The sequence below is a fragment of the Patiria miniata genome, unplaced genomic scaffold (assembly GCF_015706575.1).
Source record: "Patiria miniata isolate m_02_andy unplaced genomic scaffold, ASM1570657v1 HiC_scaffold_16, whole genome shotgun sequence".
Classification (NCBI taxonomy): Eukaryota; Metazoa; Echinodermata; class Asteroidea; order Valvatida; family Asterinidae; genus Patiria; species Patiria miniata.
Window position 1 is genome coordinate 6,800,864 of NW_024037054.1, and position 18,447 is coordinate 6,819,310.

General features: G+C 39.7%; 1 protein-coding gene across 1 annotated transcript; it reads right to left on the reverse strand.

Annotated features, from left to right (window-relative positions):
• Nucleotides 1-768: 768 nt before the first annotated feature.
• On the reverse strand, nt 769-18,181 carry LOC119722806 (aldehyde dehydrogenase, mitochondrial-like). Its single transcript, XM_038193158.1, has 14 exons — nt 17,903-18,181; nt 14,349-14,453; nt 13,489-13,629; nt 12,264-12,343; nt 11,027-11,076; nt 9,776-9,837; nt 8,536-8,664; nt 7,843-7,956; nt 6,936-7,038; nt 5,564-5,748; nt 4,681-4,845; nt 4,137-4,294; nt 3,594-3,708; nt 769-2,403 (listed from the first exon to the last, which is right to left on the reverse strand). Exons 1-14 carry the CDS (start codon nt 18,026-18,028, stop codon nt 2,371-2,373), a joined length of 1,566 nt encoding a protein of 521 aa, XP_038049086.1. The 5' UTR covers nt 18,029-18,181; the 3' UTR covers nt 769-2,370.
• Nucleotides 18,182-18,447: the final 266 nt, after the last annotated feature.

Sequence of the window (18,447 nt, forward strand, 5' to 3'; positions counted from 1 at the left end):
TTATTCAAATGCGAGCTTAAAGAAAGTAGGCGTTACCTTCGGCAATCGATACGATGAGAAGGAACAAAGGATCTTCAAATGTAAATGACGCACCTCACATCATCTTTTTTCGGGGTGGCCTGCAGCAAGGGCGGATACAGGCGGATCTGGGGGGGGGGGGGGGTCAATCAACGTTTAGGTCCCCCAAAAAATGGTCTAAAAAATTACGGCGTGGCCGCGGGCCCCGAATTTTTTTGGGGATTCTAGATGCTCTGTGGTGCGATCTGAGGCAATTTCTGACCACTTTAACCGATTTTCTTTTGGAAAAGATGGTGGTGTACGCAAACAACAAAATTGGGTTCGCTTTTTTCGGAAGGGGAGGGGGGCATGGCACCCATTGCCCCCCCCCCCCCGATCCGCCCTTGGCATGCAGACAAAATCTTAATGCAGAAAACGGATGGGTATGGGCTGTGATTATATGTAATTTTCTCCAGAATTGTTCTGTTTCTGATTTTCTTTTGAAGTTGGGGAATTGTTAAGTCTTCTTAGTGTAAAGGAGGAATAGGCCTACGCTCTGCTCTTATGACAACTTGGGCACCGTGATCTTGTTCGTATTAATTGCTGACAACCATAAATCAAATAAATATAATTCTCATTATTTTGTCACTTCTCTGTCCACTAAGCTTAAACCATTGCATTTAATGCTTGAACGTATCTGAAAGCTGATAATTTATCTAAAAAAGGGCCACGCATACAATGTGAATGAAAAAGCTAGAGGACAAATACAAGTTATTTAGAATATATAATTTTTAATTGACCAAGTGAAGCAACAAAAATGAAAGGATTAATAGGAAAAATGAAATATAAAATAATTCAGGTACTGACATTAACCATCAACAATCACAAAAATGTATCAAAATAATGAAACCAGTTGGAGAGAATGCATTTTTTACTTTGTCCTGAATTGTTCATTAATACGAAACAGATTTCCCATTACATCCCGCCACCTCTCTACAAAATGCTTTAATACTTTCCCCCACTCCCCCTCTACTTTACTCAACGCTATTCATATAAGTGTGAATTACTGTTTTAATTAATGCATAATGCTCACTTGCGCTAAATAGATTTCATCCAGGATTGTGAATTTGGATTCGCTTTTAGTTTTAGAAATTCAACATTGATTCTTGTAGAATCTCCTCCCTAAGAATTTTGCAGAATATGCACTTAACCTGAAATCATGGGGCCTTCAGTGAACTTATTCTAACGGTAGACTAAATCGCGTTCTAAATAAAAAAACAAACGATCACACATTACAATAAACCATATACCTCAACTGCCAAACAATTTTTTTTCTCCTGACTTTTTTTTAAACAGTGATTTCTCATCTATGCAAAAAAGTTTCATTATGCTCTCCAGTATTAAAAATATATTTATCACCTATTCTTGAAATTACACATAATATTAAAAAGATTATGTATTTCAGGGTAATTGGGCAACTTACTCAATTGTTCAATTTAGCAAAAACTTTCTTGAAATTACACATAATATTAAAAAGATTATGTATTTCAGGGTAATTGGGCAACTTACTCAATTGTTCAATTTAGCAAAAACTTTCTTGAAATTACACATAATATTAAAAAGATTATGTATTTCAGGGTAATTGGGCAACTTACTCAATTGTTCAATTTAGCAAAAACTTTTTGACCTTTGACTGACTTTTCATTCAGAAATCTGCTAGCTTGTCTCCTATTAAAGCAATAATCGTCAATGGTATCATTTTAGTAAACAAATGATGATGAATAGACTAGGTTTCACTTTACTTGTTACAATGATGCAATACTGTTCCAAATTTGCACGAATCCAGTATCAAAATATGTTTTTTACTATTATTATTCCTTACTTTTCTTTTGATTACTATTTAATTGTCAGATTTTACGAAAAGATATACAGACTTTTACATTTGTTACTTCGTACTTCTTATTATCTTTTAAATATATGAGGCACTTTCCGAATAGTTTCATCACGCATCCATTACTGCTGGCTGTATCAATTAATAAACTTCACACTCCAAGTTAGTAAAGTAGTAGGTAATCTGTTACTGGAACGCTACATTTTCATAACATGAATACAGAGACAGTCAACGTAAAGAGAAACTACATATGATGTTTTCTTGTGCTGATGAAATACAATGTAATATTGAGAAAGTGGTGGGAAATTTATCTGAGTAATCGAAGCAATAACTTCAAAAGGCCTCACAGTAGTAAAAGATTATTTATTTATGCCAAATAGCTTCATATGTGCTGTTAACAATTATTTACAACCGAATGAGAATGAACACCTTCAACTTCTGCTACCGTGGGTCTTTCTTGCATGTTGGTGCTAGAAGACAGTTTAGGAGTTCTTTTGGGGAACTTTGACAATCACCTGCAGAAGAAAAAAAGGAGAAAGACATTTGAAGACCTACATACAGAATGACTGTTAATTTTACTTAGGCCAAGGTATATGATGAACTGTTAAAAAAAACAATCCAACCAAGCACTGACTGTTGCAGATGAGTTCGAAACTAAATTTATGGTGAAACATGCTGCAAGGTTTTTCTTTTTTAAAAAGCACTTGTTGTTTCGTGTAGTAACTACCAACAGATCACAAGCAGTGTTTTTTTCTTCAACAGCTGTGTAACTTAAGGAAGCGTTGAAGAGTAAAAAAAAACTTTGGGGGAATTCTTTGTTCCATCTTTACTTCATCCATGGGTATTTAAACATCCCAAATGTGTCCATCTTGCTTCTGGAATGCACGTTGTCAAAGACAGCCCGACATATCTTAAAGCTGCAGTCCATCATTTGCAGCTATCCACAAAGGAACTAACGTAATTATTGTTGAAAAACATATTTGGTTGAAAGATAGTAAGGGGACTAAGTGCGCACAAGCGTTAGCATGATGCACACCTGCGCGCTGTTGCTATAATTCGTCGGATCGGTGCGCGACATCGCGTAGCTGCAATCGGCTCAGTGAGAACGTGTCTCGGACTTTGAATTCAGGCCCAATTCAAATTTCAAAACATGATTCAGAAACTTTTGATTTGAAATTGAGATCCTAGAATACTGTTTTTCTTGGAATATACAGCCAAGACTGAGCTGAAATTTCATCAGGTTAGTTGTTCAGCAACCTTTAGATTTTGAGAAGTTTGTTGCTTCAAACGAAAAAAAAATGTACAAATTGCAAATGATGGAATGTTCCTTTAAGAATGGGTGTTGTGAGGGCGAGGGAAAAGGCAAGAGGCACCTTCAAACCCCCCAACCCCGACAAAAAATTTATGTTTTTTTTTTTTAGGAAATGAAACAATCAACACCTCACAACCACTACTACAAGTTCTATTAAGTCCCCCCGTATTACTTGTAAAAAATGTTTGAATACTGTCGTCTTTGAAGAGTGCTACCACTCGTTAGATGGTAACTAGCCCCCCCCCCCCCACCCAATTTATTTAATTTTGTGGTGGTCAGGGGGCAGAAAAAAATCCTGGCTACCTTCCAGCAAATTTTTTTCCACGTGTGACTTTGGTCCCTTCTTGAGAAAATCCACGTAAGGCACCTGCTCTTTATGTCGCTATTACTTACGGACTTGGTCTCTGTGTAGCTGTGCAAGGCTTCTTCTCCCTTCTCACGACCCATGCCGGACATCTTGAAGCCTCCAAATGGTACATTGGTGTCAAAAATATCGTAACAGTTGACCCTATACGAGGGGAAAACAAAATCGAGAATGATATTAAAATGAGAACTGTTAAGGGTGCTGTGAGGTCCACACAAGTATACCAAATGAAGGGTGCATCGGTTGATCCTGTACACATCACTTCGTCTTCTCTCTTGCCTCAAGATTCATGAAATCTCCCAAGTTCAAACCTGGTCGAAATTTATCACTCACTGGCCTTGTATGATAAAATTGTAGTCTCTCAAGCAGAAATGGACCAATGTTGTAAGATGAAACTGAAGCCGGAGGACATGACCAGGGAAACGGATGTGTATGTACAGTAGGAATCAAACCTTCGTTACTAAGCTCCGGGATCTCCGTAACCTGGTTACACTGCATGTTAATATTTCCAAAAGGAAGGGAGGTCGAGTTGAAGTACTTTCAACGTTAAGAATTGAGAGGGGTGGTCTTACCAAACTGTTCCTGCTCGCACACCATGGGCCACATGCATAGCCTTATCAATATCCTTCGTGAAGACACCGGCAGCGAGTCCGTAATTCGTTCGGTTGGCTCTGTCAATCACCTCGTCGATTTTCTTGAAACGAAGCAACTGCTGCACTGGTCCAAAAATCTGTTCCAAGAAATAAATCAATATACAATCTCAAAATCTATAAGGCAAACTGGATAACCAACCCACGGTACAAGATAACGGATTAGTCCGCCAACTCTGCCTCAAGTGTCCAGTAATAAACGGCTTGAAAGCCCCTGACAAGTATTATGTTGAACACTGCCTTGATATCTGACACAGAGTCAGTGAACGGCTGCTGGCTTTTTGTCTGTTCGACGTCTGATGCTGGGTCTTTCAGCGTGTAATTTGAGATCTTGGCCAATCAGGGTGCAGGGAATATGGAGCTGTTGCAGTGCATAAAAGTCGACACAATCTCAAAAGCTATGAGGGCATTGCTTGTCCTCGTGTATAATCAAACGCTGACAAGTCTTTAGTGAAAAGAAATGTACCTCTTCTTGTGCGATGCGCATGTTGTCTTCCACATCACCGAAGACAGTGGGCTCGATGAAGTACCCACGATCTCCCATGCGACCTCCACCTGTCAACAGTTTTGCTCCCTCTTGCTTGCCGCTGTCGATCAATCCAAGAATCCTGGAGAACTGTTCCGAGTCAACCTGCCAAGTGATACCAAGAAAGTTTTCAGGGTTGTGTGCAACCAATTCATCCGTTCACACTAAGAAGTACATGAAATGGTGTTTTTGCCAGTGAATTTCTGTATTAAAGACTACCGTGTGATTTGCTTGCGACTGTCAACATGGAAATCAAAGTCCTATGTAAAGCTTCTGCAGGCTTCGAAATAAAACAATCACAAAATCGGCAATGAAAAGCACTGTGAAATTGTGAGTGGCGGCTGGCTGCCATCTTTCCTGGTGCATGATCCTGTTACGGTGCAAATGCCTAACATTAGAATCCAAGAGGGAGTGTGGCCTAGTTAGCTGTAAGGGTTTGTGAGGCATGATCAGAGAGTCAGGGGTTCAAATCCTGTGTCCGTGGGCAGACCCCCTCACCATTTTTTGCCTCTCTCCACCCTGGAGTGTACATGAATACCGTCATTAGCTGGAAAGCAACCTGCGATGGACTGGCATCCCATCCAAGGTGAATAAACAAATTTCAAGTTGTCTCATTCAACAGAAACCAGAGATAAATGCTGGCCCGATGAGTCGTATCGGCTTGGAACAGCCTTATTTGCAGACCTGAGGCAAAATGATGTCTAATAATGATAATAATACAGTATTTATAGTGCGCACTTTCTCTGGAATCCATTCAAAGGCGCCAGTCTATAGATGTCTACTTCCCAAATTCTGGAAGTGTAGTCCATGACTGAGTTCTCACCTGGGGTCCTTGCTCGTTGCTGGGGTCCCATGGACTTCCTACAGTCCTCTTCTTGGTGCGTTCCACTGCGCATTCCACAAACTTATCATAGATGCTCTCCTCCACGAAGGTACGCGAGCCGGCCGTGCAGCACTGACCCTGGTTGAAGAACAGAGCAAAGTGGCTTTGCTCCACAGCATATTCAACTGAAAGACAAATGCATTTAATGCATTACTATTGTCTTCACACATGATTGCGGAAAGAAAGATGACATTTAATTTGTTTGATCCCCATTTTCTTTGTTGAATATCTTGTTTTTGATATATGCAGCATTTCAGAAAGATATTGCAATGTGTTTGTAAGAAAAATAAAAACAAAGTCAGATGACAAACCTCTGCTGGTAACAAGTACAATTTCTCAACTCCATCAAAATCCATCCACCCATTTTGGTGGATTTTGGGGGACATGGTCCTGCTGGCCTGGTTTGACTAAATGTTGATGGAGTATGATGGACTTGGGCCTGGAGGCCTGAAGCAGTGCTGGGGGAATCTGATTGATTTTGCCTAGCATCAAAGGAATTTAATGCATTGCTGTGGTCCAATGGTTACGGTGTTCGACTCGTGTGCCGTGGTACATGGGTTCGAATCCTGACCGTGGGAACATGGTGCTTGTGCTCTTGAGCAAGGCACTTTACCATTATTGCTTCGTCCTTCGGATGGGACGTAAAGCCGTAGGTCCCGTGTGTTGTGTAATGCACATTAAAGAACCCAGTAACACTTATCGCTAAGAGAAGGGGTTTCCCCCGGTGTTTCTGGCAGTGGCTGCAATATGCGCCGCAGCACCTTGTAAACCCTTATAAGGTGCTGCATAATGGGTCTCACATTTCTCATAAACTTTATTTACCTTTCTTTAATAATAGACATATCTCCAGCGCCTTGAGTACCTAATAGTTGGTAGATACGTGTGCTATATAAGACTCCGATATTATTATTATTATCAAGTACTACTGTGTTGTACATGTGTAAGATATGTGTACTAAGTCCATCAATAGCCACCAGTGGATATTGTCAGTGGTGGACTTCATTATGTCAGGTATTGGTTCAAGCGGAGTGAGTGATAGATTTTGGCGGATTTGGTCCTCTACTTAGTAAACAGAGTTAGGGTTAATGATATCCAAGGACATTTCAAAGTGAAATCTATCACGCGCCTGTTCTCTAGATCAGGTGCATCCCTCTCACACAGTCACACTTTGGGCTAGTGTTGATTCAACTGATAATGAACCAGTACAAAGTGATATGTTGCCCACTGGCTCTCACAAGGAGGCCCAAGACCACCATCTACAAGTTTGTGCACAGAGTCCATAGCTTATGAATGATTTCTTGGCAATACTCACGGTCGCAGTCGTCAAAGATGATGTTGGGGCTCTTGCCACCCAACTCAAGGGTCACACGCTTCAAGTTGGATTTGCCAGCAGCCTGCTGAATAACATGGCCAATCTGTCGATCAATGATAACATCGAGGAAATTATAATAAACTAGTGGTGGATTAATAATAATAATCAGCATTTAAGAACGCTCTTATTGGTAAACTAAATCACAGCGCTTACAGTATTATTACATGTAGTACCCCTGATCATTGGGCCAATGAAACATTCCAAATACCATCTCAGCTCCTTGGGGAGTATACAGCTTGATGCTGCCTGTCAGGCGCAAGCAAGCTAATTCAATCACAATAACCATCTCTGCCCTCACAAGTACCCATTTACTCTTGAGTGGAGAGAAACAATGCGTGACAAAGTGCCTTGCCCAAGGGCACACGCACCATAACCCCTGGCTGGACTCGAACCCACAACCCGCAGAATTACCCGCAGACCACAAATTCAATGCCCCTAACCACGAGGCCACGGCACATTGATGGAGCTGGCTAATCGACCAAGGCAAGATAAGCCATCAAGTGGCTGATACATCTGCACTGGTAGTCGGGAGGCCATGGTTTCCACTTCAACCCAAATCAACAAAACAAATGAAGAATTTTTTTTCCCAACAAGCTCTCACATAACACTGAGCCTACATACTGATTGGATTTCTAACTGTTACCCAGTTTTGTTCGTCGTTTCTGATATGTTCCTGTGCCTGAGAGCCCATCAAACGTGCGATTCATAAAATTAATCACTGAAGGAGACTGGACTGTATGAAAATATCTAATCAGCTTTGCAGTTTTCCAGAAATTGTGAAAAGCCACCCAAGTTATCACGAAAATTCCCAAACTCGGATTGTCTCTGAAATTTTAAGTGACTTTACCTCCGTGGATCCAGTGAAGGCAACTTTGTCAACATCCATGTGGCTGGCAATAGCTGCTCCTGCAGTAGGTCCATATCCTGGTAGGACGTTCAACACACCAGGTGGGAAGCCGGCCTGAAGAATAAACAACATTCAAGATTGTTTCAAGAGTTCACAGTTACCTCCAATGATTATTCCACTGTGTGCTCTCATTAATCTTAACTCTCTAGGAAAAGGAAAGTAGGGACTGTTCCACATCCTCAACAATCCTCCATTATGTTATTTTAGACCCATTCTCGCTATACCGAACAACCGCTGTTACGAATATTTTCCCTGGATCCCACGATGTTCGCTATAGCGGTGATCCACTGTAATGGCTCTCTCCTCAATCCAGCAAAACTGGGAGTAGTTGTAATTGTCTTACAACAGTTGTAATTGTCTTACAACTTGTAAACATCTGCACATCCATGACCTCAATACATTACCTACCTCATGCTCAGAGTCTTAATATTATTTGTTGTATGAACCCAAGGAGATGATATTCCAAATCTGTGCAGTGATATGCCCAGGAATAATGGGCCACATGCAAGTTCAGCCAGCGTTCGCATGTGTAATCTCCTGATGTAAATCACATGAGCCGTTGTCAACCAATTGAATTCACAATCTGATACCATGGCATAACAACATGAAACGTAAATATGGACTATGAATTACCTCCTTGGCAAGTGCGGCGATGTACAGGCCGGTCAATGGTGTCTGCTCAGCCACCTTCATCACTACGGTGTTGCCTGCGGCCAGAGCAGGGCCAATCTTCCATGCTTGCATCAGCAGGGGGAAGTTCCACTGCAAAAGGCATTACAAGAAATCTTTAATTACGCCAATTTATTGTCTCAAATCATACATACTTCCTCCAGAAGTAAATGTCCATGTTATTTTGCATTGATACTTACTACAGGCATGCAACTGCGAATTTAGAAAAAACGAGGAAATTCCAAACCATACAAGACTTTGTACAGTATTTTTTCAATTTGTAATGGCATTTGTGAGAAGTAAAAAACGAGGAAATCAGCGGATCCGAGGAAACGTTTCATGCCTGTTACTACCAACCTGAACAGTCCTGAATCCTCCAATTTTAATACGATTTTGAACCCCCCCTAGGGAGTTTTTAAGTCATTGTTTTCCATCCTTGTTTTCTGTAGTCAGTGTCAGGAAATGATAACGATTATAGATTCTGACCAATTTAAGTTTCACAGGCAGAACTTAAAAGCAGTTGAAAACCTGATCACACACTTGTGCAAAGCAGTATGATCTTGTTGTCCTTTACACCCGAGGACTTTGGACAATAGGTTTCCTGTGATAACCATAACCCCAAGACCTGAGCCAAGTCCTCGGGAGGTTTCCATTTACGAACCTTATAGGACATGTCGAGAAAAAGTTAAAGTCCAAATTTAGGAACAAAAGAAAGGAACAATAAGGGGTCCTCATATAAAGTGTAGTAGTGTCTCCTTTAAGCCTCCCTCTTTGGCTGGCAATTTCAACAAGGCCAGCCCTACAGTCAACTAAATCAGGTGACTGTTTTGAACAGTTGAGTGTACCCTGCCTTCATAAAGCAGGATTGACTGGCTGTGATTGTTATGAAACCAGAAATAGCTATGCCTTGGCTGTAGGCGATTGATAAGCCAGCTAAGTCACCTGCTTTTGTCTGTTGATGGAATTTGACTGTCACAGTGCCTACAAGAACTACAATCTGACTGTTGGCTACTTGCCTGTGTGAAAGGCATGGCAGGGTTGAATTTTTGACTGTCTGTGACTGATCAAACAAAAGGAGGATGGCTCAAATTATGAGAACGACACACAGTGCCATCTTTAATAATAATAGATAATAGTGATGAATTTTATGTTTTTTTCAGCTAAGACTAGAGATCTGTAAGTAGTTCTTTGTAAATGTACTCACTGGAATAATCTGGCCACACACTCCAACAGGTTCTCGCCGGGTGTAACAAAAGAAATCCCCACCTAACATGTGAGATTCAAGGAATTAATAAAGAGAACTAATAACTGCCTGTTACATTTTAGTCAAGAAATTAGAGTAACATTATATTTGAAGATACAAAACTACAAAATCAAAGGATTCACACTGAAATCCTTTAAGATTTGTTTAAAGTATACTGTCCTGATTTGAACTTGAGTTGGCATTTTTAACAATCGTTACCCACTGCCAATTAATATAAGCACCTGCTGATACTGGATTTTGTTGGATTGGATTAGGGTTAAACTAGACAAACTGCAAAGTTACCAAACTAAGTCATGACCCTGCTTATCAAAATCCACTGCTCAGGCAATGTGCTTGGAAATAATGGGCGAGAATGAATCACAAGATATGCACTGTTATGTACACCCCATTACATTTTGGTTTGTAACCTGTTTATAACTAAGCAATTATGTGTTCTGATTTTGTCCTAGAAACTGGGGCAAGAAGTGATTGTTATTACAATAAATTGTCCTCAATTTCCATTCCATTTCTATTACCTGTTTACACAAACCCTTAGAATTTGTTTACATGCAGTCCAGACTTCGAATACACACATTGGTTATAAATATAATTCTATTATGAAACGCCCAGCTCCAACATGATAAAGCAGTTTTTCCACAACAGTGCACAGGGGCGCGGAAATACTCCAACAGATAATAGTATCAGAATGTCAACAACAAAGTGTATAGCAGGTGGTGAAATACTAAAAAAAACCAAAAAAAACAGTACTGTATGTATTGGGGTCCAATGAGCGTGCACTCTCAGATCTGATACACCGTGCCCTCTGGAGACATGCAGACAATAGGAAACAAAAGATTGTATACGCCTCCACAGGGCAATTTCTATAGATGAATACGTCTCCACAAGGTTTTCACAAAATAGATATATGGATTTTACTCAAAAACTAGGAATTTCCAAGCTATGTTGATATTTCGCAAATGGAAGAGTTTTAGAAAAGGGATATTACATGTATGTCCAAATTTTAGCTAAGGAAATTAATTCTGGTTAAAATAAAAGCATTTGTAAACTACACTTTCAAACTCGAAAACTTTAGTACACGAGAACAAAGGAATGTCTCCACAAGGATACAAATTCCAGTATGAAAGTGCTTGCATTATATTAAACACTTAACCTTTCATATTATCAAAAAAAATAAAAAAATTCTACACTTACCAATGGGGATTGTCTTTCCCTCAATCTTGTCTGCCCAACCAGCGTAGTACCTACAAGTGGATTATTGGTAATTCTATAAAAGTCAGTCCAAAGTGTGACATTTTTTCCTATCTCTGTTACCTTGGTACATGTACTTTGTAGTTTGCCGTTATAATATCATTAAGAATAACAATGTTTTTTATATGTTTGGTACATGTATCGGTACATGTAGGTAGCTTGCTATTTATAATAAGGGAATAAATGTGTGCTCCGGAGGTTTTTATCACTCTGTTTAATACCACTTAGAGTCTGGGTGCTGATAATTACCCGAGCCGGAGGCGAGGGTAATTATCAGCACCCAGACTCTAAGTGGTATTAAACAGAGTGATAAATACCGACGGAGTACATATTTATTCCCATTCATAAATACCTTTTCGGTAAAAAAAAATCATATAATTCGTTAAAAACATCCCGATTTTGTTCAACAAATTCACTTTATGTTTTTTGAATCATCCCTCCTGCAAAATAATGGAGTGTTCAGCTGGCGAGTAAGATGAAAACAACCCTTTTATGGAGATTGACGCGCGCGTATCATGTTCTATGCGATGTCGCGCAGAACGCACCTGGCGCGTTGCGTTTTGAATTTAGAACTATAAAATTCTAACTCCCTAGTAGTGTTGCGCATGCCTACGTGAGGATTGTGAACGTTCAACCAATGAAACGATAAGAGGCACTGGATTTTTAGGAGTCCACATTTTATTGTGACACTGGAAAAGTGTTTAAGACCAGCTAGCCATGTCTTTATCATCCGTTTAATACCGGCCACGTGACGGGCTCTCGACCAATAGGAATGGCTAAACTGTCTGAGGTATTTATGAATCACTATTAAAGGAAGACTGCATTAATTAAAGTAGTACATCAGAATTATAGAATCATATGTGATATGTAACAGGGACTCAAATTTATATAATGAACCTTTATGTTTCTTTATGACCATTAACTTTGGAAGCATACCTTAAAATATGCAAGTCATTTCATTGTGACTGACGATGCACTTTTTTCACATTGATGAAACTTCCCTATTTGTAACCCTAGGCTAGGGTCTGTTATTAAATTTATTGTCCCTTTTTTGTGAATTTTGTTCTGCATGTATTTTCTCAATCGAAAACCTCATCTTAGAATATATAGGATTAAAAATTCAGAGCTTTCAAACCGAGGTTTATAAGGAAAATACATTAAAGATATAGTACTGACGCACCGGTAGCACTTGATGGTCAAATCAAGGTCAGCGTAGAATGCAGCAGAGTAGGGCTTCCCATTGTCCAGGGTTTCCAAGCTCTGCATGAGAGGAAGCAAAACAGGTGATGCAGTCACGCAACTGACGATCATAAATTCAACTATCACAGCTGTTTAAAATATCTGACCTTGAACTTCCAACACAGGAATGCGCCACACACGGTCCCTCTAAAACTAATTTATCTCTGGCTTTTGCTGTAAGGATTTTGGATGTGTTTATGAGTTTCATCCGTGCCAGATACTCTAGGTTTAATTCTGCTGGATTACAGTGCCTTCTATAGGACAAAGTATGCAATGAGGGGCCAGCTCCACAAAAGGAATTTTGTTTTTAAACTTCGAAAAAGAAAAGGGAAAAGAAGAAAGGGTTATATATCATGTCTGAAAAAACTTTTACTCCAAAAATAAATTCCCTTCAATATCGAAATTAAACTTTAAAGAAATGCATCACCACTTAACCACTATAGCACAAAATTGGCAAATGGTGTGCGTTTGTTTATGGTGTAAATCAAGGACACACACGTGCAACATCATCAATGAATCGAGGACAGGAACCAAATCGAGGATGACCTCGATTAGAATACGTGTACAAAACCAATGAGAGCTGTTGCGAAAAAGTTGAGGTACAAACATGACAAAGGAAAAGGGAAGAGAAACAATAGAAAACCCTCGATTTACACCATAAACAAACGTGCTGGTACACCCAGACTTGTTTCACATACCTAGTGTGGACTTTCCTTTCTTTTCGTGTAGTTAAGGAACACCAGTGGAAAAACTCATTTTTCTCAAACTGTGAAAACTCTTACAACCCAATTTTTTTTCAATGATTCCCTTTAGTGTTTCTCTTCATTCTGCTACAGATAAACCTAACCCAAAAATGCCTCTAAACCTGTTTTCCAGAAATGGGGAAACACTGTGTGGACGTGGGCAAGTCCACACTTCGTCGCTGCTACCTACATTATGTGGACGTCTTTTGTTCGGAAGTCCACACTGCGTATGTAAGACAAGCTCACATGTATGTTTGTGTGTGTGCTCACGAGTCGATCGCCCCCGAAACGGGTGAGGCAAAGCAAAGCCCTGTCTTGCTTGCATGCTTGATAAGTTTGTGGGTTTTTTTTGGGGGGGGGGAATTTAATGGTGAGGGGGTTAAAACATTTTTAACATGAAAAGTATTAAAGTCTCTGGCTTACTGCCAAGTAGACACGGTCTCTCTCAATCAGGTCAGCCAGCCTGTTCAAAAGAGTACCGCGAGTTAAAGCATCACATGTACGCCATGGTGACCCAAGGGCAAAGGCCTGGTTGGCTGCCTCCACTGCCTTGTCAACGTCAGCCTGAAATACAAATAAGCATACACAAATAAATCATATCAATGCAAAACACTCATTGTGCATGTCATTCTCAATAAAACTTGCTGTAGGATAATTGAGCAATCGTTCTCCTTCTTAACATCTTGCTTAACAGATGATTTTTGTTGAGCCAAGGTATAGGTCATTTGCCTGGAGTTTTGGGAAATATTTAGTTTTATTCATGTAATGTGTTTTAAATTACATCTATTCAGTACTTCACACTCATCACAAATAAGATGCCAATTTTTTTTTTTTATAGATATATTTGCCATTCATGTACACAATGTACAACCACACCTACATTATACAATGCATGTAGTACTACACATGTGCATGCACATGGACTATTTCACTTTCATTTCAAGGGTTGCATATTTTCTGTAAATGTTACTTTCGGTTTCAGTACAACCTTTTGTTCACAAAGTGACTTAAAACTGGTCATGCAATAAATAGGCCTACGGTACATACATCGTGTACACGTACAATTTTATTTTGAGCCAGAACAGATGATAGCCTGCATACGTGTACATGTCATTATATTATCCTTCCATAGTTGTTGGAAATAATATGCACTGTCCAAATTTACTGTGCAATATTCTGATAGATTGTATCGTTTAACGTTGCACAACAGGACACATAAACATATATACATGTTCATGTGTGCACTAGTGTAACAAAAAATGTGTACAGATGTGATTACATACCTTATCAGCCTCTGCAACATCACAGATCTTTTCCTCAGTGCAAGGGTTGATAGTTGGGAAGGTCTTGCCGCTGACAGCATCGCACCACTCGTTGTTGATGAAGATCTATATATTCAAAGCACAAGAAGCATACTTAAACATAAGATTATTTATTTCTGGTATTAAAACCAAGGATTCCTCAAAAGCGTCCTAGGCACTGTAGACTCTCACAAACCGAAGAAACCTGTAGAGAGAAGACAATGAGAAGAAATTACAGCATTAGCGGTGGGAGGAAAACCCCAGAAGAATATTCTGGGGAAAACCCATGGAATCAGGTAGGGACTGAAAACCCAATCCGCATGTTCAGATGTTGGTCCGAGTGGGATTCAAACCCGAGTCACAGCGGTGGAAGGAAAGTACCGCTACGTCAACGTGCCAGCTAACTGAACAAAACCAAACCAAACCTACTACATGTACTATGTGACAACAAAAAATGAAGTAAAAATTCTCTGCAATCTCACTCAACTGTACCCTAACATCATCCTTGTGTACAAGAATTTTAGACCAAATTTGGGGGCAAGTCTTGTTAGAAAAGTTCACTGGGAAAGAATGTAATGAAGTATCCAGACTCCACTTCTCGGGTTGTATACAAGTCTATATGAGTTGCATGCATTTTCTGACAAAATTGGAAATGTTTCTTAGTCCCAAATTCATGTCTTTTCAACATATTTGCAATGAGATATTCAGATAATATATGATGAAAAAAGTGGCATCAAGATGCAACATTCTTTCCGTTCACTGAAACAAAACAAAAATGTTACTGGACTGAAATTATCTTTTTGGGGACTGAAATTATCTTTTTGGGGACTGAAATTATCTTTTTGGGGACCTTGGGAGGATATAAAGAAAGGTTTCCAAAAATGGGAATAGTAGGCCTACTAGGGCCTACAGTTAATCCTCACAGAGGATAACATATTTAAATATTTAAATAGTTCAGAGACAAATTAGAATACAATATGAGTATGACATTTATCAGTTGTTATTCGGTATGCCTCAATGCTTCTCCATTTAACGTAACAGTATTACAGCAACCAATTGCTGGCAAATTATTGAGCTTTCCATTCACCTTGTCAGGTCATGGAAGCTCGGATGAAGGACAACAGGGTCAAGGCTGTTATTTCTATTGTCAAGGTATGACTGGGCATTTGGAGTATTGTGTGTTGTGCACAATACACTACTTATTCTACTGTGTATTTCCATCCTCATGCATGCCATGGAGGTTGAATTCTAATCCTACCTTCATGGTACAGTGCTTCACATTCCAGACACCATTATGTTACCCCTAAAGGAACTTTATGCAACAGTATTTTGTCCTTTTTAGCATTGATCAGCAAATCATGCTGCTACCGGTAGTGTGCTAAATGTGTAAATTGCTAACTTATGTACTGAACACTCGGACGGCCAGCCCGGTGGATTTGGGTCGTTTTACTGGAAGTACTTGTATCACAAGCCAACAACGAGAAAGTCTGAATATTTTAACAACCAAAGACACCTCTTGAACTTAAGTTGAAGTTATTGGAACATCGAAATATGTTTGTATTACACTTTTGACAGTTATTAAGATAAATAAAACATTGGCAGTAAAAAAAAATATGGATCCACAGCAAAGAATGGAATGGGCCACTTGATGAGACTGACACAAAATTTGTATCTCCAACACTGGAAAGAAAATCCCTCCCATTTCAACTACATGTATGGTACAGAGCTGCATGTAGCAAAAATAATCTAGATCATGACCAAATGTTATTTGCCTACAAGTACAATCAACTCTGCGCCCCCGACTTGGTATGATTCACATTCAACAATTTTGACCAGACATTTACAAAGTGGCATAAAATTACTGCCATAAAGTGGCAAATTTATACTGGCCTTCGGCCAACAAAAAAAACCTTTCTGCCTCCGATTACATGGCATTTGAAAATAGGGTAGGTACAGCAGGTGGGGATTTTTTTTTGGGGGGGGGGGGCAATTTTTTGTGTACGAACATATGGGGGATTGTCTGCGTGTAGTCAAGGGTAAAAGGCACCGGTAGTAAATGGTTTTGGGTGTTTTTTTCATGTTTTTTTCCTCACTTTTCCCATAAAAAAATCAGAGTAGGGGCCAGCTGTCAGAATAGGGTAGGTAGGGAAACCGGAAGCAGAACTATTTTTTTTTGGCCTTATTAATGGTCTGAGTAATTTTCCGCTTAAAACGCTTGAATTACTGTTGTGAAAAAAAAAAACCTTGTTGTGAAGCAGGACCGGTACCCAGATTAAAAAAAGTATGTAATGAGTGTTAAAAAATACCAATAAAAAGGCAACAGATATTGAGAAAAAGACAGACAGGACACCAACAAGATTATGAACCTGTTTTGGTTTTCAAAAGGCAGTGGATATATTTTGCCGTAAGGGCCCTGTGATTGGCTGTTCTGATGGAAAAGCTAGGCTATTCCCACTCTTGTTAGTCTTCCCAAAGCCTCCAAAATCCTCTTTGCATAGTTAAAGGATTGAGGCTGTATGGCAAAAATGTGGCAGTTCAAGTTGATTTTGGAGGATGCACTGTGTCTAGGTCTAACGTTAGGCTGTAACGTACCGTGTGCTGTTCATGCTTTGCCACGTATACGTTTAGCATTAAAAAAGGACTGTAATTTGTCAAGCTGCCACAGTCTATTGGATAATGAAATAGTATAGAAAGATCCCAGTTTCAAATCCACCAATGCCCAGTTTTCATCTACACGCACTTTTCACCAAATTTATAGTTGGGATAGTTTGAAGTTCAGGGAAAATATGAGTCCGAGAGTCTAAAGTCATGACGTACTGCAAACACATAAATTGAAAGTTGGCGCACGACTCTGCCATGCCTGTATACTTCTGCACAACCTTCCTCCTGCTTCAGGTGTGGCAGCGTTAAAATTCAGAAGTGGACTCATCAGTTCAAGTTGCCACAGACCTATAAATCTGAAAACTTAGCAGTGCCCTGACCTGAAACTGTGGAATTTACCATGTTGAATGATGTTGCTACAAAATGTTTTACAAATTATAAGAAATAATGATATGAAAGCTGTGCACCTTTGTATAATTTTAGTCACAACATAATAAAATTGACTGGCATTCTGCGATACAAATTAAAGGGGAAATTAATCGCTCTCTGCATGTTGGTGTTTATGCAAGTACCTCACGGTTACCTAATGTTAGGCCATACAGCAAGTTGACAAAAGTGCATTTTAAATGCAGTGAACTGTTCATAAAGGAGGCGATGATTATATCTTTGGGTTAATCATCATCCCAGTCATCCCTTCCACCCCCCCCCCCCTTCTTTGGTGACGAGTTCACATTGAGGAGTTCCACTGGGGAAAAAATAAATATAAAAACTGACCCCCAAAATAGAGCAATATTGATTAAAATTTGTCGAGGGAAATTGGCCAGAAAATGCCTCAGATTGCACCACAGAGCATCTAGAATTCAAAATTTTAGAATCCAATTCTCCATAGACTTTGTACACAACCAAAGAAGTGGCGTCTAGATGAAACAATTTACCTTGTTGAAGTGAATATCTGGACTGGTTTGCGGTTGAGGCAGTGCCGCACTTGACAGCGGAGCACAGCGGGCAAACTGACCGCTGCGTCCCAGCGTCGACACCAGGCGATTTGCTGCTCGTAACATGTCTGATGATTAGGATTTTCACGTCCAAATAGACGCTTCAGATGCCAAGCTGCGGATAACTTCTGGTCGACTCTGATACCTGAATAAAAACCCGTCTTATCCAGCGGCACAAAATATCCCACAAACCCAGCTGTACAATGCGTACTGTACTGTACTTGCGGTCAGCACCAAAGATCATAGCCAGGCAGGGTGACCGTAATGTCATGGCCAAATTTTGCTAAATGCACTTGAAAAATCTGTCAGATTTATCCAAAATCTGCCAAATTCCCTTGAATTCCTCGAAATACAACATAGATACTTAAAATCACATGCAGATGTTGTAATTTTGCCTTAATTAAGGTTCAAATTACATTATAAACAAACTATAGTTAGATAAAGGTTTTTATGAAATTGCGTAAATAACTCGAAACGAGGTTCCG